Raw genomic sequence first — 20,757 nt, forward strand, 5'->3', positions numbered from 1 at the left:
ACATTATGTCGACTTTCTCCAAGAGGAGAAACAGAATTGCAGAAGTTACATCTGCGCCTTCAAACAGCGGAAATAATTACAGTGTTGTTCTGCGGACACACACAATCCAGTTGGCTCCAGCGGACAAATGTCAAAAGTTTTCCACGAAAATAGGCAGAAATCCGCATCAAATGTCATGACCTCTCAACATTGCAAGTCGTGCTGTCCAAAAATAAGTTGTACGCGGATTGCGTCCTAATGGCAAATAAATTACTGTTAACGATACAAGAATATTATTTCGGATAAATAGTTTACACTTAAGAGACTTTGCAAATGTGTGCAAAAGACAACTTAGTTATTTATAATATGCGCCATACTGCTAATCTGACGCTTAAAAAGTTGTATTGTTGGTTTTTGGCCACGCAGTTTGACACATACTTACACAAGCGTATTATTAAAATTGAGTTTGCAAACACTTCACCCAATTCAAAAAAAGAAACATTTTGACGCGGTCTTTTTTTGTAAAGATTTCTGATGAAATTGTTAGTTGTGTCAATAGGTATTATCGAGTTTCCAAAGTTTGTCACTGCGAGAGAAAAAAAACTGCTGAACTTTCTTTACAACAGCAGATTTAATTAAAAGCCCACTGCTTTCGTTAAAGTCGAATATATTGTGCCACAGCGTTGTCACATTTCACCCGACCGCAACGCAAGGTTAATGATGGCATAGACCAGGGGTGGCCAAACTGCGGCTCCCGAGCCGCATGCGGCTCTTTGAGCCTTTGATTGCGGCTCTTTAATGTTGCACATGCAATGACTGCAAAGTTTAGCCCAAAACACGTTGTTGAGAAATAACTGCAAAAAAGAAAGATGAACAGGAAAATATAACTTTTAAAACAGAATGGGAGGAGGAGTTTCCATTCAATGATAATGGAGGTAAACCTGTGTGTCTTATTTGTCCAGCGTCGCTCAATCTTTACAAAAATAGTAACTTGAAACGTCGTTACGAAGCTAAAAGCAAAAACTTTCCCATTATCTCAGCCTAATTTCAAATACCTTGCAGCCCAGGTGGAGACACACAGTATCACCACACAACAATAATCATTATTTGATAGCGTAGACTTCATTCCGAGTGAATAAATTCGTTTTTTGATTTTTTGCGTTACGGCTCTTTTAAAACTAAGTTTTGTGAGATGCGGCTCGAGCATGAAGCAGGTCTGGCCACCCCTGGCATAGAATGTCATGTAAATGATTGAAGTTTGAAATTAAAATTGTAAATGTAATTGCCAAATACCATCAGGTATTGACAAGACAAGCATGACCTCAATTTGTAATTCGAAGAAGTAACACAGACTAGACTACTTGAGAACAACTACCAAGCAGCTGCTTATGGAGTGAGCTTGACTAAACGTTTAAACAAAAATTAGCTGACGTAATAAATATTCCGCACATCTCCCTTGCACACAAACACACATTACTGTAATATTTGGTCATGAAATATATATTTGTTGTGAAAGTGTAACAAGCAGCTTCATAAAAATACACATCAAAATACTGCAAACGTAGAAACGACATGCCAAAACCTGACGTCATAATGACATATTTACAACGTCACAACTGGGTCAATGGCGTCAAAAAGGACCGATGACGTCACTTAGGCGGTGACTTATGGTAGCGTGATGCAATGATGGAAAAATAAAGCAATTCTGTTCGTAGATTTACATCGCAAAATTTCATTGAGTGCAAAAAATATAAAACAATTTATTCAAAAATTTTTTGTGACATTTGAAATCGTCCTCGAAGCACGAATTTTAGGTTGAAAACGAACAGTTGGCACGATGTTGTTTTGAAGTGTTTGTTTGTATTCACATACATAAAGCCCACGAGAATTTCTGGAAGCCGGCGAGTGTTAGGGGGAAAGTAGTATTAACATTACATGAATTCGTTTTCCAGCTAAAAAGTAAAACAAAAGTTTTCGTACTGTGACAAATTGCTAATGTCCGTAATCATTCCAAAAAATCTCACGCAAACGATTAATAATTGCTTCTACGTTTTAGTCCTTTCCAATGGGTTTGTAAACGACGCACGTTTTTACAAAATACGTGATGCCTGCATACATGAGACAAGGTGGGGAATTCCCTTGGTTACCAAGTTCTTTGATAAAAAAATAAACATATTTTTGAATAGAAGAGTTACTCGGAAGGAACCCTTGCCCGTGCAAAGCTTTCTGTCTGCATCCACGTGGTAATAGTTAGTAGTACACATGGTAATTCATACTGATATAGGTGAGGAACACGGTATGTGCTTTGACTGTAAGCTAAAAGCACAAAAACATTTGGGAGCTGTTATTCGTCACTTAAAGCCAAGTCACAAACCAGCTGAAGTTATTTCTACCACATTAAATATATTGTTTGCAGTAAAACTGACACTTACTACTTGCAAAATCGGCTTAATCCACTTATAGTTCAAGTTGGATTTATTGAGTGCGTTAAGTGTTGTTGACGGTTACATAACATGTCCAATTGCAAACGAGTTCAATATATATATATCAAGCCACCTTTAATGAGAAAGTACAAAACTCAATTGCTTTGTTAAGAATGCAGCGAAATCGCTATACACAAGTGTGGCTTTTTATGCTGTTTGAAAGATTGCAAGATTTTTGTAAAATTCTTTGGTAACGCGCAACATAGTTGTGTACGATTACTTTGTTGGTGATAACATAGGTTTTGTCGATACGTTTAAAATATAACAACGACAGAATTTGTAAATATAAACAAATAAGTGTAATCCAAAATCAACTTATTCCTTCATGTACAGATGATATTTACAATTGACCAGTCTGTTGAAGTATTGCACATTAACTTTCTTGGACAAACAGGGTACGAAACTAGTTCACTTTTCAGCATACGTTAGTTCATATATGTAATTGAACATTGTTTAGAATGCCTTCCTTAAGCGTGTTTGGTGACTTAATATTGTGGCAGTGCTTGTTGATGAGGTAGCCGTGATACACAGCTATGTAAACGTAGTTCTCGTCACTTTTCAGCCATGTTGTGCAAAAATCGACCCCAGGACCGCCCCGTATCCGAGAAGAAGCGATACAACTTTAGTAATGCGTTGCCCGTGACCTTCAAATTCAGCCACTAACACTTCGAAGAATGTGATGTAGAGAAAAGTCCCAGTGGCTATGGCCTGCAACACCACATTTATAAGCGTGGTAACGTAACCATCACCGCCAGCAACTTTGATGATGAGACCGGTTGAAATCCCAACTGGGGACATCAGTGAGAAGATCAGAGCTGCTGCAAGAACCTTCTTGATGGCTTGCTTGGTTTGAACAAGATTTGTTCCCATGCTGAACGCCATTAGCGATTTATGGAAGAGTACAGCAATAAAAATAGCCATAACACTGCCTAAGTCCTTCTGCAGACCCATTGCTATGCCTTCTAAGAGCGAATGAAGAGACAGAGTAGCCACAAGCATAAGCGACCGAATGGAAGCGTGTTCGTGAGCTTGCTTAACTTCGCCTTCCGTATCGGAGTTGTTGGTTTGAGAGTTGCCGTCCGGTTGAGTCATTTCCATCGCTGTAATCTCACCGGCCTCAACTTGAAGTGTTTTCTTATCTCCTCGTTTTTGTTTCTTGCTCTTGTTCTTGTGATACCAGTGATTGACGCCGTGTGCAGTTTGTTCTGTGTGCAAAAATTTCATAAATTTAGTCCGAGTGTGAGACTGGTATGGCCTCATTAAATCACTGTTATGTCTCAAACATTTGGCAACACATTAGATAAGAAAGCTCGTTGCAAAGTCAAGGCCATTTTGAAGTAGATTAGTAAAAAAACGGTTGCAGACAACAAATTGAATACCGCAATGAAAAAGAACTTTTGTGGTGTATTAATAACTATGCCCTGGATAAACCACAACATCTGCCAAAAATACATGTGATTTTTTTATGAAAACAAATCGTCGGCTATACTTTTCACAAACGGTAATTTAATTGGAGAAATGCCAAAATATTATCAAAAATATTTTGTTTCTTGATCAAAACAACTAAACTGCAGGCAACCAATGTATAAACAACGCCAATAAATTAATGTACGCCAGATATAAAAGTGCTCTAGCAGTTTGGTTTTTGGTCTAGGTAATTTTTTTTTCCTGTGTAATTTAAGAGAATAAACACGTGTATTACCGTAACGTTCCAAATAACAGAAATAAACTGCTAAAAAGGTCGATAACGATGACAAGTGGACTTTAATCCGCAGTTTACATGCAGGACAGATCACAAAATCTTTGCATTGCGCCGCTTTAAAAATCTATGGATATGCAAACTAAATAATGCTCTTATAGCAAATGTATTGTTTTAACTGACTGACGTATCAACGTTCAATTCATGTCGCTTTTATCAGGATAATAACACTCTACAGATAATCGCAATGAACAAACGGTGCGAATTGCATTTTATTTTAAGTTGCATTTATTAGGTGGGTCAAGTGTCACAACAGATCAATTGCAAAGCGAGTTCAATGCATAAATCAAGCCATCTTATATGAAGTAGAAATCGAATTTGTAAAAACACAGCGAAATTGCCATCAGCAAGCAGAGAGCAACACTTCGTTTGGTAACAACAGTTTATGTATCCTATACTGTCACTCACCCACGATGAGAATCAGGAAGAGGCCGCAAGTTATAACAATCTCCGCAATCGGCATCAAGGCTGCTTCCGACTCTTCAGCTACTTTGGTTCCGTTTACCAACATCACTCTGCACAAAAAAAACAGTTATGTTTTGTTCCATTCGCTTTTTGATTTGAGGAGTTTAACTAGCAACTGACGTTAAACAATGTTTACAAAAATATTTGATGGCGTTGAAAGTCTTCAATCTTAGGTTTTTTCTTTATGTTTCCGTGGTTCTAACGTCAGTATTTAACAAAAAATTAGGTTCTTGAAATCAGGTGTTTTACCAACAATTCTAAACCGTCAATTTAAACAGACAGTTAAAGAGGGGTAATCTTACTAATTCAAATTAAGACACGTGGCGTATAGAGTTTACACGGCACGAGGTTTATCGATTATTATCAGGGTACAAATAAAAGTTTATTGCTTTATTGATTTGTGAATAAAACTGCCACAAGATTTAAACGATCCTGAAAAATTCACAGACACACAATCTGAAGCTGCTTAAACAATTAGAGAATTCTCTAATTTACTTACTTTGGTCCACTGAGTTGGGGCCACTTGATTTCAAAAGTTTCAAAAGTGTCGCGGATTTCCGGCAACAAACCGATGAAGCTCGTTCCGAGAAAGATTCCTCCAGCGAAGCAATTAAGAGCGCTCATCAGTCGCTGGCTCCTGGATTTTCTCTTCTTAAGTGAAGAAGATGAAGACTTCGACATCTTGGATCCGGTGTCATCCGGAATAGGCGAATCCCCGTTTTTGGAGCCGCTTCCGGTGTTGCAACACCAAAACAACTTTGCCCAGAAACCCTCGCTTGATCGACGTTGTCTTCGCCGTTTCAGAGAGGAATACTGGACGCAGAAAAGTGGCAGAAGAGCGGCGAACAGTGTCAGGATAAGAAGTCCAAATATGATGAGGATCTTTGTGGTGGTAACATCCATTGTGTCCGGTGTAAATATCCGAAATTCTTCTGAAGGCAGCCAATAGGAAACTTACATTCCTATCACAACACTTAAGCTACACGAAAACACCTGATAGTGAAATTAAAGTAACGATTATTCGGAGTGTTCAAGAATATCAATGAGTAACTCAAACTCTAACTGTCGTTTGTCCGTTTTGAATCACTACAGTTCCGTAGCAAGGTTTTAATTTTACGACATTTTGGCTCTGTGTTTTTCGTTCAACGCTATTGACTCAACTTAACCTTACTAAACTTACTTATTTGACTCTCTCTGGAGTAAAGACTTTGGAGTTTCAATTCTACACCAAAATGTTCATGGGTAAATATAGCAAACCTGTTAGTTAGCTCTTGCTCCAACGAAAATTAGAATCATAGGGCGATGTGTATTGTATTAGACTTCTGCCCGAACAGCTTCCAGTTGCACTATCCTAACTCTAACTGTAAATCTAATACAACCAACCTTTACTAAGTGATCTTGTAAGTGGAAACCACATGCAATCTGCGGCCTGGGGCGGCAACGGTAATTTACCAGATCTAACTGAAGAACTTTGCTTCGGGCGGATTAGTGCGGTGAGCAAAACAATAGTGCCGTGTGAAAAGTAAAAGCTATTTGTGTTGTCGTTATTTTGTTGCATAAATGCCAATGATAGGTTTAGAACGATTCTATTGTGTAATGAGGTGTTAAATCGGCTATTGAGACGTTAATTACAATAAACACACTTAGTTCGAGACCTCGGTTTTAATTATTGTGCAAAAACTATCAAACATAAGGTAAAGTGAAATCCGCCTGTAACATTTCAATGACACATAATCTGTCAACTGATATTCCAGTGGCCCACAAGAAATTTCGTGTGTACTGTATGCACTGCAGATACAATTTTTACAATCAAATGTATGTTGTCCGAATTGGTAGCATTGAAGTGAGTTTAAACTAACTGCGTCCTACATCAAGTGCAAAATCTATGAGTTGCGACGGTGCGCAAAACGTTGCAAACAATTCACACCAAACTTAACATAACTTACATTTTTCACAGTGGAATACGTCAAATAATATATGTTTGTCTACAAAATCAATATGTTTGTCTACAAATGCTTTCAAAACCTTTCAGTTGAACCTCTTGTCAAGTAAACAAGTTCACGACGTATGAGTCAACATAGCACTTGAATGTCAAACCTCACTCAAGCAAGACTGGCCCGACAACGAACCTATCTGACTGATAAAAATCTTCAAGCAGTAGCAGAGCGAGGTATTGGTGGTCGACCACATGTCAAAATGCTCACATACATTCAGGCAGGAAGCACAAGTGCGATATCGTGCACCTTAAGGAGAAATGTTTGGGTAAGGAAGTGGTGAAAGGAAACAAGTGTGTTGGGTATGTACTGCAAAGCCAGACAAGCATCTAAAGCTTCGATATAAAATCGATATTAAAAAATAATGTCTGTGAAATTTCACACCAAGCTCAGGGATTTGTGTGATATCTTGTGAATTTATTTGCAAAAACGAACCAACACATTTTGGTCAACAAATATAAACTGTGCCATACTCAACACAGGCTTGGAAATCATCTGATCAAAAACAATCAAAGCTTTCGGAGATTAAGCGATGTTTAGTGCAGTAGTTAAACTATCAATCAATCGTACTTATGTTTCGGTCGTGCTTTGCAAGACAACGCATAGCCTGCTTTACACTTTATTTTTTTTACTCCATTATACAAAAGCCACTTCCAATAAACATTTGTGTGAACTGCCATCTAACTCTCCTATGCATCAACCGGTTATATCGGTATCAATATCTCTATCGGTATTATCGGTATTTAATATCTCTAAAGCACAGTTTATGCAATTTCATTAAAAATTTACAAAAATAACTGCAACAACTCAACATTACAACGCATTTATGAGGACTTTTGAAACTGCACGTCGTATGGAACTCGTACTTGTAAAAAAAGCAACTATATGCACCCGAGTTCAAAAACAAAATGTAATGTCAGTTGCTTGTGGCAAGTCGCAAAAGTTTCTGGAATGTCAATTTCGTGAGCTTAAATATTCTAGTATCGACTCATAGCACAAAACGCCGTACACGGAAACGACTGCGGCCCCATTAGTTCCTGCTTTTCAAGCTCTAGTTACGCAAAATAGTAACACAGTCAACTTTAAAACTTCATTCATAACTTCCAGCGATGTTTTTAACTGACTTTTTAACTGGATTGGTTGTTTTGCAACTACTGTCAAAATTTGCATTCTTAAACTTGTTCTCATGTAAAAAAAACTTTACTGGCTAAATACGGCCGTTAACCATCCCAACAACCATCTTTAGTTTCATGAGATACTACATTTCGATCACAATAAAAGTAAGATTACATTGTTTGTACGGTTGAGCTACTACAGCCGACCTCCGTTGACTGTAGACATGTTGAAAGCCGCGCACAATCGAAAAAAGCTTGTTGTGATCGTAACTCAATCTGTCTGACAATGGCCGGATCGTTTTATGGCCTGCTATTATCCACCAGACATGAGAAATCTAACCACTCATGCTTTACTATTGTGGTATTGTTACATAATATACGTACAGAGCTGTATTAAAATATCATGTCAATACACTGAACCCCCAGCGGTCCCTTACACCTGCTTCTTGTCAACTCGACTTGAAAAAGTGCCGCTTTTCCCTTTTTTCTTGCCGCATGCGTCATCCAGGGGTGTCGCGGAAAAGCAGTCATGCATGACAAAACCCTTTTCTCCCTACCCGCAGTTACTCGCGCATAGAAGAGTCAATATTTTTAAACCGATATTTTTGATAATTCAACAATCGCGTGTTTCGACAACCTCGCTTTGCGCAACATCTCAAGTTTCCAAAAAGCTTCGTGCAACTCAAAAATATATCATTTTCAAAACAGAAGACTATACGCACATTTATGTTTGTTTGGGCCATCACTGCGACTTAAGTTATCTTAAGAGAGTTTAGAAAGAGTTCACTCACATTCATCTTTAAACCTTAACGCAAGAGTAAGGTAAAACGACAAAACTGTTTCGTTTTTCAACACACAAAACATGCACAATAAATTAGAAAGTGTTTTGCACGAATATTGAAGCCCAGACGTGAGCCCAGAGGAAAAGAAGAAACAACACAATTCTTGCAAACAAGACATTTAAGATAGCCTTTTTCGGAGCTTAATAAAAGTTTCAATTCCGACCCACACACGAGTCTTAATCCACTAAGTAAATCGCATTTTGCTCGTGGCCTGATTGAATTAGAATTGATTGACAATGGAACTAGCTAATTTTCAGAACACTCAATAACTGAGCAACAGGTTTAGTCAAAACCGCACTATTATATATATTTGAGTACTCAAATTTAAAAATATTTAGAAAAGCAGACCGCATAAGAAAGATAATGACTAAAATGTACGTTTTAAACCGACATATTCCCGACATAATTAAACTTACATCACGATCTTAATAACAAACCTTAACACTAAAACTGAAAGCAAAGCGCCCTTTTTGTATGTCATATCTGATTACAAGATTTCTTAAGGAAATGCATTCACTATTTGTGTCCGTTAAATGACCTTTCATAAGGTTCAAACGAGTCGACTATTTGCTCATCCATCAGCACTACACCCCAATTGTTCTTGCCAAGAAGCTAGCACGTGTTTTTCTGTTGACAAGAAGAATAAAACAACTGCGCTGTTGTAAGACGTTACGTTAGCATAGCGGAAACTCTGTGTTGAGTAATTTGTTCGTGATAAAACATCGGTTAACTGACAAGCCACGATTCGAGACTGTAACTTAGATTTCAGTGTGTCGTATCACTAACTCATTACATAATACCGGCAACTTGGAAATGTTAATTTTGTTTATCTTCTATATCTGTTTGTTTTATGCAGCTGTTTTACAAACTGTAGCCCAACGGCTTTGACGAATGGTAGTGACGAAATTCGAATTATATTTTTCAATGCTCTACTAAACTTTCAAATAAATAAGAGTTACGTATTCGTAAACTGTTGCCTTTTTGTGTTATTTGGAGTTGTTTCACTCGGTAAATATACCAAGCGTGTTTAATAAACGATACAAAACGACACTGCCACCAAGCGAAAAATACCTTCCACTGTGTGGCGCCAAAATGTTAACTGTTTTAGTCAATCACAACTTCAAATATTTTAAACAATTTCATCTCTTCTTAACTTGCTAATTGCTCTTTCACGTTAGCTGGGTTTCGTCTCTTTAAATGCATTTGAACTAAGCAACGGAAGTGGCCAACACACGCCGACGTAAAATAATCAATAAACTTGCCGCCCATATTATCTTTTCCGGTTTATTTTATCGATTTTGCGACAGTTGAGTCATTTCCTCCAGGGGTGTACATCACCGGCCATACTTATCCGTCCTTTTGTTCAAAAAAATAACTAATCTTTGTACAAATGAATACCTTCCAAAAATATACGTTCCGTTTTGTAAACACACAACTAATTCATAGGGTTCTCTTACTTTAAGTTTAATGGATCGTTTCCACGGTGGCTGATTCTGAAGATCACAGGCAAAGTAGTTTTCAAATCTACAGACATGACAAAACTTGCTTCCTAATATTTACTCTCCAAGGATGTCTAATTTACTTCTTGAGGATAACTTTGCCCCAGTTTGAAAACTTTAGGTTGATTATTTTTTCAGCTGTCTGAATCTCTGAAACACTAATGCCTTGCCAATTTGCAAATTGGACAAAACTCACATTGTAATAAGTTTTGCATCGAACACGTTTTATATTACAGAAACAAGTCGTTTGATTCAAAAAAATCTAAAATAAAACACGGTTTATATCTTCGAACTCTTCAAAAAAATACTCTAAACTCTTTGTCCAATAACCAGTAAACCACTTTGAATATCACTGGTTTACGATTTCTTTGTACACATACAACAAAAGCTTGCACTTACACTAGCCAGCAAATGACGCTCTTGCAGTCAATGGAAATACTAAATGAAAAAAAGGCTCAATGCTATGCGTTATTGATTTCCATTGTGGAGGATTTGCTACCTTTCCATATATTACCTTCGCTGCATAACACTTGACGCTCTTCACTACATAATGAGGTACGTTAAGCCGCTAAATTTTTTCTGGTTTAATTTTTCCTTTTCTATCTTAAGTCAGTTTTAGGTTTCTTAAACCAACGAAAAGCAAGTATTTTTCACTTTTTAAACCAGCAGCTAAATGGAAACTTACACCGCTTCTGTGACAACAACGAGCCTGCATTCTGCTACAACATTTTATAACAGCCGAGTTACAAGTTCAATTATTATTGAATTGTGATCGATTTGACATAGCTTTTCATTTGACATTGTTGCAAAATCCTTAGCGTGTACTGTATAGTAGAGCATAGTTGGTAATGAATTATATTTATGGTCGTTTGTCTTTTGTTCTCCAACACCAATTTATGTGATGATGATAGTAATTTGTAATTTCTTTGCATTATTTTAGAACATAATTTAGCTTTTTGTTTTTGTTACTGATTTTTTATAGCAACAACATCTGCTACACGATTGTTGTCGTTCGGAGATATCAGCCAGTAACATTTAAAAAAATCAACGATATAATATTAACATGCATACTGCGACACCAAGTGATGGAATTAACTTTGCATTTAATTCCACTAAAGCGCACAAGAGATTTGAAAAACAAAACTGTGTGTTACGTCTCACGTTACTGGGTTTAGTGACACCAACTTATTAACAATATAGTAAAAACAAATAGTGTTTAATACACTGTTTGATCAGGGACAGATTTTGATCGTTTCATGGCCCAAGATTTTGGTTCCAAGCATTCAGTGGCGGGTCATGACAGTAGAGTGGATGGGCTTCGATTCATTAAAAACGTACGCAGCACCTTTAGTAAAATTTCGACATGTTTTCTGGCAATTGTCAGAATAGCTCTTTAAGTTTAATATTACGCCTTGCAGCAACAGCTTGTATATTGATTTGACATGGTACATCCAAAAAAATTACCAAAATATCGGTTACAAAACGTTTTTGATATGCCCCTTTTTGATGCCTTCAGCACGTGCTTACTATTCCTTATTAGGTAATTTAATCCTATCAAGTTTATATAGCTCTTCTGGCAATTGTAGTTTTATTCCGACTGATGAAGGCGATCTGTATCGAGCGTCGAAACGTCGGAATAAAACTACAATTGCCATAAGAGCTCTAAAAACTCCATATTATGCCTGGCAGCAATAGTTTATATAATTTAGTCATATGTTTGTATAATGCAGGCTTGCTTAATTTCAAAGGTAACTTATTTATTAATACAAATTGTCTGATGCCATAGGAAAATGATACATATTAAAAAAATATATAGCTTCATTTTTGACAATTCGAAACACGAATGTAACACGTTTGTCGTATAAGACTCCTTACCAAGTCGAAAGCATCCACGTACGTTTGTTTACAAAAATACGTCAACAATCGTTACCTGGCAACGTACGCTCGGTTGCGCGACACATCATCACTGCAGTAGAACATAATCAAGGCGCAGAAATAACGAAGCGTCATTAAACCTTTCATCGCGAGCTTCCGGAACGCCTCTATGACGTAGTGAAAACGCAGCAACGTGGTAAATACGCTACAGAGGTTTGCTGAAGCCGGAACCGCAGACTGTGTGTGCTGCTGCTGCTGGCTCAACGCATGTGTCAAGCTACTACTGCTGTTTGTATTGTTGTTGTTATTGTTTGTTTGCCTTGTGACGACATAGGGGATGACTATGACGTATTAGTTGCAGAACTAAAGTCAGTCAGTCATTGTATGAAATGTAAATGCAAGGCTGTGGTAAATATCAGGTAGATTATTTGCTAGTGCATTTCGAATCAGCAATAGTTTTATTTATTGTTTGTATTTAGAAGGTTGACTCTCTAAAAACTATAGCAAGATTTTGGAAAGGGTCATTTGTAGTCTGTTTGTAATCCCGTTATTTGTCTCATACGCTTCTTCACTAAAGTTATTGCCAATAAAGATGATTTAGTGCTAAAACAATGAAAGTGTTGTGCACAATGTACAGGGGTATTTTTGCAGCAAGCATATTTCTCATTCCTTCTGTGTGGGAATACTTTGATTTTCATGGCCCTTGTCAAATAAGCCAGGAAGCTTCAATCAAAAGTCTAACACAAGTATCAGTCTTCCTTGTTAAGAAGGTCGCGTACGAATTTTTAAAGTGCAACCTACATACCTTACCTACCAAAAGATGATAGCTTGTGCTTTTGACGTAACTGTTGTTTTGAAAGTTAGGGAGTATAGGTCAAAATATATTTAAAATGGTAGAAAGATTAGCATTGTCAAATAAACAAACACTTATTCTGTAAATGGTCTTGACAGATTGTATTATGCATGTAGGTTAACAACTAATTTTAGAACGAATTTGGATTTTATTTAAAAATAGACCAGGTATTTTTTGTTTGCCCTCATGATCACGATTAGCGAAAAAATAGCTCAGACTCTCAGGACCTTAGTGACCTAAGTTTTAAACAACAGGTCGCGTTAAGTAGCAGCATCGCTATAATCATAGCTATTAGCAGGTTGCCTTTACGATGAGGCAATAAAATTGGGGTTCTAAAACAGGTCTTTATCCCGTAAACCTTGTTACAATGGCGACTTGTATGTTTTCACAAACTTGCATTCACCATATAGCTGTATGCGCGTGAGGAGGCTTGGGTGAAAGGATACGTAGGTTGCAAAGAACAACAGCATCCAGACCCAACCACTCGCGGCTCTAGAGAGGAAAAATAACAGGATGCATCTTTCCTATGGAAGCTCCATCGAATTTATTGTTAAAGTTTTCAGTATATTTAATTTAGAATATAAAGGCATCATGGCAGTCAAGATTAGATGCAAAATGAGTGTACATGACATAATGTTGTTGCAGAAAAAGTAAAAACTAATTAGGCAATGTTATAATCACAAACTTCAAACCTATTTGTGCGGCAGAAAAAAAAGTGTTCTTTCATGCTAAACAGTCTTCTTGTGGCGTACAATTTTGCTGGAAATTTATTTTGGAACCAGGTTGCTAGCACTACTGTACCTGTATGCTAAACTGTTATAACGCGTAAGGTGGGTGAAACTTATTGGTAAACTTTTTCAGTAAATAATTTACCCTTATAATTTAGTAAATAATTTACCCTTATGGCTCTGAATTTTGCGTTCTGTGCAAGTATAAAACCTCCAACAAAATGTAAATTGGAGTGGTTTGAAGGGCGACGTGGCAATGACAAAGAAATTTGCAGGAAATGTAGGAATTTTAGGATTTAAAAAAGGAAAGTTTGGATAAGAGCAAATCTTCTTGCCAAACCACTAAAATAAAATGTAACCATCTCTCAGAAATTCGAAAATCGCTTTTAACATTTATTTGGGTTGATCTGTTCACCACAAGGCCCGTTACTTCCAAGTATTTCTTATTCTTTTTTCGCCATCATTAGTTCACGCGTAACAAAAACATGTTAGGTTTACTTTAGAAAAATTGTTGGTGTAACTCATCCTGGTGACGTCATGTTACCGGATTTGAGGAGGTCTATTGTTAAAACATTCAACATCCTTAAGTAAAGGTCTTCTTAAGTAACAGGTGACGTTGACTACATGACTTATGAGATACATAGTAGATAGAACGCTTCCGATAGAATACTAAGGATGATGTATAACATTAACCGATCATTGTCTTGATTTAAATATAAGTGTGCCGTGATCGTCTGCATGAACACTTCAGGGCTTATACCAGCTATGAATTTATGTTCATCTTAGCTCTGTTTTAGGATGTTTAATCAAGAAAATCCTATTGAAACTGTTTGCTGCTATAGAGCATACACGACTTCATGATAACTAAACTATCGCACGTTACACAAAAAACATTTCGCTTTAGCTTAATACACGCCAGCCTAATAACCGTGACAAAGCTGAGAAAATAAAAGTAATAACTCCATGATGTAGTCTTTGAGTTGAATTATATCAATATATCTTGAAGCACTATTATATTTTAAAACAACTTTTTCACCCCACTAAGAACTCAGTTAAAATTGTGTAACAGATGCGTACATAGTTTGTTTTTGTTCTACGAAACGGAAATAATGCATATTTGTAACAGATTAATCAAGGGCACATTTGTGTTGTTGTTAAAGTTAATATTTTCCAAACTTGTGTGGTTTATTGGTGACATGAAGTCGCACACGGACAAGCATGCTTGCAAACATGACCAACTGTCTGCGGTGGTATTGGATCAACATGTAGACATAACAAACGTGATAGAAATATGCTTACATTCAATTGACCCTCGACTTAAAAGCACATAGCATGATCCAATTTAAATTACTTAAATATCAGGACTCCCAGTTTTGTTTACTGCAAAAGCTGAACCGGTCTGGTTGTTATTTATTACATCATTCAAAACTTCCCAGCGTGCATGTGGTCACAACTAAGCAGGAGCTTTATATTTCCTGCTTATAGTGATGGAGCAAATAAGACTTACTGCAACGAGATTTAGTGCCTTTGCTTTATTGTAAAAATATAGATGCAATAGGCCAAGAGCACACAACCGTTGCTACTGTCGGTCTCATTCCGGGTTCTTTTTGCCTTAACGTCGCCAGTTTAGTCTTTATTAGAGTGGTTTCACAAGACAAATGTTACACACACAAAAATTTATATTCCTCTAGTACCGCTAGTATAGGCCGATTTTAAAACATATACTTGCGTAGCCGGACAAGTTAGTTTATGTGGCCTCGTGTTCCACCCCTGCTGTATGTAAAACAGTTTCATAGTCAATCTAATCAATTGTCTTGCCGGAAAAGTGTTTCCAAAAAGAATAGAAACTCGTTTAGTGACATATACAGTATTATATTGCTCACGCAGTGACGAATTCCATAAAGAAACAAGGCAAATATTAAGAGCAGGGTCGTGATAAGGACGCCCTTTCCCAATTCATGTGAGGAAGCTAACAACTGAATGGAGATACACATAACAATTGGGCAGGACCAGAGCCAGTTTCCACTATTCTTGCGCCTTTAGACCATTGTTTATATTCCTTGGGAAAGCCCAACGCGTATTTTGCATGAGGCGACGCTTTGTGGAGATACTAGAAGTGGGACACTGACACACACACTCGTCATGTAGTGTTTTATTTGAGATTTTGTACGCTTGGTTTCTATGTTTTACAAATAAGGCGTTGTTATGTAACTTTAGAGAAGTTAGAAGTTTCGGTTACTCGGTATTTAAATAGATGTTCTGCCATATGTCGAACTAGCGCGACTATTCAAAGCCCCTTCCGCAAGTTGGGCATTGGTGTTTCAACCAAGGTCAGCTACAAGCCCAAATACATGTTTTCAAAACAGTTAGATTATAATCCGCGTAAGTTAGTGCTACAGAAGTTAAGGGTTTCATAATAAAGATTAAATCGCCCTGGCCGTGTTTGCAGTAATTACTAGTTGACCCTACATGTCACAAACCCAAATTTTGGAAAACAATTTGTTTGTTTTTTTCTGACTGAGTTTTTTAGCTGAGAGAAGGCGTAACGCATAAAGAAACTAAAGTACAAGGATAAATTTACACCGAAAATGGGAAGGAATTAAGTATTTTTTTTAGAGCAATCTTTGGAGCAAATGTTGTCTGACTTTCTTACATTTTTGCAGACTCAGTTAAAGGCCACATATTGGTACTTCAATTGGCTGAGGCTTATTCGCAAACGTTATTGCCAGATGATGATATGTCAGATTGTAAGCATGCATGTAACGCGTGTCATACGATGGTGCGCATATTCTATTTAATTGCGCGTCAGTCTGCTGGCATCACGCTCATCTGGCACTTCTCGCAGAAAGCGCTACCGCTCTCACTCAGCCGAAATTCTGTTTCAGATGATGGTTTAGTTTTGAGATGAAATACGGAAGCGGAATGTAAAGGCGGCCGTGCTACCAGCATTAACTGTTTTATACAAGTTAAAATTTTGCCGGACTAATCTGTGTATGTTAATAAGCAATAGATGTATTCATTAGGCACTAGCAGTTATGGCGGTTGCTAGTAACAATTAAGACATAAAGTTCAGGTTCTCAGTAGTCGAAATTTACAGATTCGCTGAATGGCGGTTTGAAGTATGATGTAAGGTTGTAAAGGACAATCGATTAAGTAGAAGTTGTTAATATGGCATAAACAGAAGCGCCATAAAATGTAATAAACTATAATAAGCGTGGCGCTTCAGGTCGCAATACCCAGTATGCTTATTGTTTTAAACAGTGCAGTTAGTGTTGGCAGTAGAAACATCACGCAACTCTGGAATGCAAGGTTGAGAGTTGAAATTCCAGTGTAGGTGAATTACTTTAAATATGTATTTTTGTTGCACATTGTAACCAAGACCGTTGAAACGCAATGACCGTTTAAACAGTGTTTTATTTCTGAAAGAGTTGGGTGCTGTGTGGTTAACAAGGAAATTCCTTACTTCTATGTACATTTCTGGATTTCGAAACTGCAGCACCAGTTTTGGAAAATTCTGTATTTTCGTTTCCCGCATATTGGCAAGTTGTGCACTGACTCAATACTTCACTAGCGGTCGGTCCATTTGCCTGGTCATGAATGAGAAGCCTGTCGTGCATGTTTTGACGGATAGCAAACATCCTGTTACTGATATTAGTTGCGGCCAATTTTAGTAAATCGGTGTTCGTAAAGTCAGTTATACTAAGGTTATTCGAAGGTGTTTGTTGTATAAACGTGTAACAGTGTGCAGCGTTGAGACTATATTCAAGATTTTCGCTCACGGTCTGATCTTGTTACAGGGAGTAGTTTAAATACTTTGTGTTACGAAACTGGGAGTCATTTGTGTTCTGGTTTCGAAAGCAAGTAGCTTGTGATAATATTTTGGGTTTCACAATGTCATTGAAGCGATGACGTTTTCGGGTCAACATTTTGTTAACGGGAAGAATTGCTTGAGCATAATGACGTATTTACAAATAGCATTATTCCTCTTAATGACGTATTTACAAATAGCATTATTCCTCTTAATGACGTTATTGTTTGATTATGTAGGCCATAACAAACTCAAGCTATTAGCACTCTTTGATGTAACCGTAAATGTATTTAAGTAAGGGAAATTGTTTTACTGGCCACAAAACGCTTGTTTTAAAACCCCTAAAAGCGTCAATTCAATTGAGGTTTGTTTGTCACAAAGAGTCTACATGAGATTTGCCAAGACTTATATTTACCGAAAAATGAAAAAAGTCACTGAAACACCGAAACCATTTAGTAATACGGCTTAACACAGCTTATAAAGCATTTCAGCGTAAGATACTGACGAATCGTCGATCATTGCACGATTTCCGCTCTCTATTATTAAAATAAGTTATAAGATCCTAAAAGTACGCTGTGCAAAATATCTCACATAACTAAAAGTTCGTGTACTGCGTTTTGATGATATGTAAAATTATACATGATCTACTTGGGCTTTTTCACGACCCTTTTTACCCATATTTGGAGCGTTATTAATTGCCAATAAATTGTACGTATTTCCCGACAATTTCCATCAAACCTTTAATTGATTTTGGATTGAAAATTGTGCAAGATTCGTGTTTGTCACGTTGTCGATACACGAAGTTGGGAAATCGCATTTAATGTCGGGAATTTTGAAAGTTATATTTGAAATATTAAGGTTCAGCTAAAGTTTTCGGCAACAAAAGAATTTACGCTTGGCATATCTTTAACTTGTTGTATATTTGCGAAGACCTTTGTACGAAAAGTTTTGAACGAAAGTGGCATTGCAAAATTGGGCCTATGCGACCAAGGTAATTGAGTTTCTTGTAGATTAAACACACTGTGTAGCCGTTTCGAGTTTTGTTTTCTACCAAAGTGGACTTTTGAAACCTTTATTTGCGGAAAGCGCGCGACCCAGTTTATGGCGTCACAATGGGTGCACGCGCACCGGCAGTGGTGTGGAGAAAATAGCGCCAGACTCAAAACATCATTGTAAACTCGTCCAGAGAAACTGTGCCGGGCGCACACCAACCATCGTGTTTTCAATAACTAGCTTACACGAGTAACCCTTTCCCGTGTAAGCATCACACAGTAGCTCAAAGCACGGTGACTCACTGCCTTGCTTACGTCAGCCGTCGTAGTGTCACATGACGTCACACCGGTGTGCAGTGGAGCGTAGACGCACGTGGTGAGAGCGGCGTACAACAACAAAAGCAGGAAATAGAAGGTCAGACAGGCAACGGTTGCGTGATCTCACTCTGCAGCAAGTAAAATGACGATGTGTTTACAATTTCTAGGTTGTTTGCCAAGTGTTTCCTAATCTTTGTAAGTTGCAGCCCACTTGTTAACAACAGTTTTGTTCCTGGTACACTTTGCATGCTAAAACAAAAACATTTAAGCAAATAATTTACACTTTAGTGTCGTTTGGGGAGAGTGGCCTTGGTAGCAAATAAGATACAAACGGAAGACTTGCGTTGTCATGCACACCTATTTTCGGTCACTTAGCCCTGAAGCATGGGATGATCGATACAATGTAAAGATCAACATCTCGGGGCTAAGTCTCTTTCAGCACACTTTCATGGCTGGCAACAGTGGATAAAAAAACTGGTGAAGGGCATTTTAGACGCTCATTGGACAAAAAAGCGAAATGCCTGTGTCAGATACGTTGCTATCGTAATCATTCCAAATTGTTTTGCAATTATAGCTGTTAGAGCGTTTGTTATTTAACATATTGCAGACACGCACACTGAGAGTTTTGTTTTGATCTAGCGTTTGTAGGTGTTCGTTTTCCAACTACAACACAGCATTAAGTGCTATTCAAATCAAAACCACACAAGTTTTACGAACTATGACTCATCACCAGAAAACCCATACAACTGACCTCCACATAAATTTACATCACATTTAAACCGGGTCAGATGATAGATGATTTGTCAAAATATTTTTTCACCAATCGAGAGACCCGGTGATTTCTACGGATATCGTTGCTAGGCAACTGACTATCACGTCACACTTTCGTTAATCGGTTATTCTTGATGCTCAGCTTCGTCGGGGAGTTTTGAAGACAGCTAACTTTGCAACTGTTTTGCGCTTCGAATTCAAGGAAGGAAGACAGTTTGTTTTCAGAGGCATAGCTTAACAGTCAGCATCTTGCATTCGACCGCAGGGTTAAGGCTGGGAATAGTCGTTTTACTTGGGATATCTATGATAGTGAAATTGGAGCAACGACTAGTGCTTTACTGTATGTTTGTAACATTAGACTATATAACAAGGTAAAATATCTTTACCTTGTAGCAACAAATTTACGTTACGTTACATTTCCGAGTTCAGTTCTTTTGCAGAAATAACAGTCTCAGGGTCAATCGAGTTGTGACATCGCCTTGTCCGGCTTTGCGATTGACTTTTTTCTGTGCACGTTTAATTAGTTTATAGAAAGAAAAATACTTACACTGACACTTACACAATGCAGACAAAATCAACAAAAACATCTTTGCTATCTCAAGCCACGGCACAGATGACGTGATGTCATTGCTTGCTGACGTCATAACCCCACATCTCGAAGCTATTTTTTTATTCAAAAGACGTCTTCAAATCGATAAGAGCGATAAAACAGCCTAACTTTTGCGACATGCTTCGTTAATGGTAAACATAAAAGTCGTCTGCTTATCGTTTGTGACGTCATAGTCCCGGTTGTATTGTTTGCGCGTCAACGAACTACGACGCCAAAGTGTGGATTTCTGCCGAAGAGCGAAACATTGCCGACATTTCGTAAACAGAAATGCTCGTCGTGAGAACAATTTGTTGAAAAAATGAAACCATCGTATTTATTGCGCAGTTTTAACTCCTGTGGCACTTGTCCGTAATATAGGTAGATGATAGGAGTAAGAAAATATAATGCATACTTTAAGCTTTATAGACACTCAAAAGAGGTGTGAACAAATCTTTTTAAATGTCAGTTTAGAACGAAAAGGTTTGGTAAATAAAATGCAACTTCTAGAATATTAGTTTCTTTCTCCAAAACCAGAATGGCTCAATTAAAAAAATAGCAGTCAAGTAATCAAATCTGATAAAGAATATATAGTAGTGTCGTGTAACGTGATCTTACATCAGAATTGATTGCGCAACAAATACTGCATAACAATCGTAAGAATTAAACGTTCTATTTATACGCAGATTT

The 20,757-nt window shown here is 37.5% G+C and overlaps 1 protein-coding gene across 1 annotated transcript; it reads right to left on the reverse strand.

Annotated features, from left to right (window-relative positions):
- Nucleotides 1-1,458: 1,458 nt before the first annotated feature.
- On the reverse strand, nucleotides 1,459-5,709 carry LOC145230441 (zinc transporter ZIP3-like). The gene is made up of 3 exons (XM_080095872.1): nucleotides 5,186-5,709; nucleotides 4,630-4,736; nucleotides 1,459-3,667 (listed from the first exon to the last, which is right to left on the reverse strand). The coding sequence occupies exons 1-3, from the start codon at nucleotides 5,587-5,589 to the stop codon at nucleotides 3,021-3,023; spliced, it is 1,158 nt and encodes a 385-aa protein (XP_079951998.1). The 5' UTR covers nucleotides 5,590-5,709; the 3' UTR covers nucleotides 1,459-3,020.
- Between the last annotated feature and the right edge of the window lie 15,048 nt (nucleotides 5,710-20,757).

The sequence above is a fragment of the Phallusia mammillata genome, chromosome 1, assembly GCF_965637545.1.
Source record: "Phallusia mammillata chromosome 1, kaPhaMamm4.hap1.1, whole genome shotgun sequence".
In the NCBI taxonomy this organism is placed as follows: domain Eukaryota; kingdom Metazoa; phylum Chordata; class Ascidiacea; order Phlebobranchia; family Ascidiidae; genus Phallusia; species Phallusia mammillata.

Excerpts from the sequence above, each read along its gene's own strand:
- LOC145230441 (XM_080095872.1), bottom strand. The coding sequence starts at position 5,589 with ATGGATGTTACCACCACAAAGATCCTCATCATATTTGGACTTCTTATC. Across the intron at positions 4,737-5,185 it reads CCCCAACTCAGTGGACCAAA|AGTGATGTTGGTAAACGGAA; the intron begins GTAAGTAAATTA and ends TTTTTTGTGCAG. Across the intron at positions 3,668-4,629 it reads CTTCCTGATTCTCATCGTGG|AACAAACTGCACACGGCGTC; the intron begins GTGAGTGACAGT and ends TTTTGCACACAG.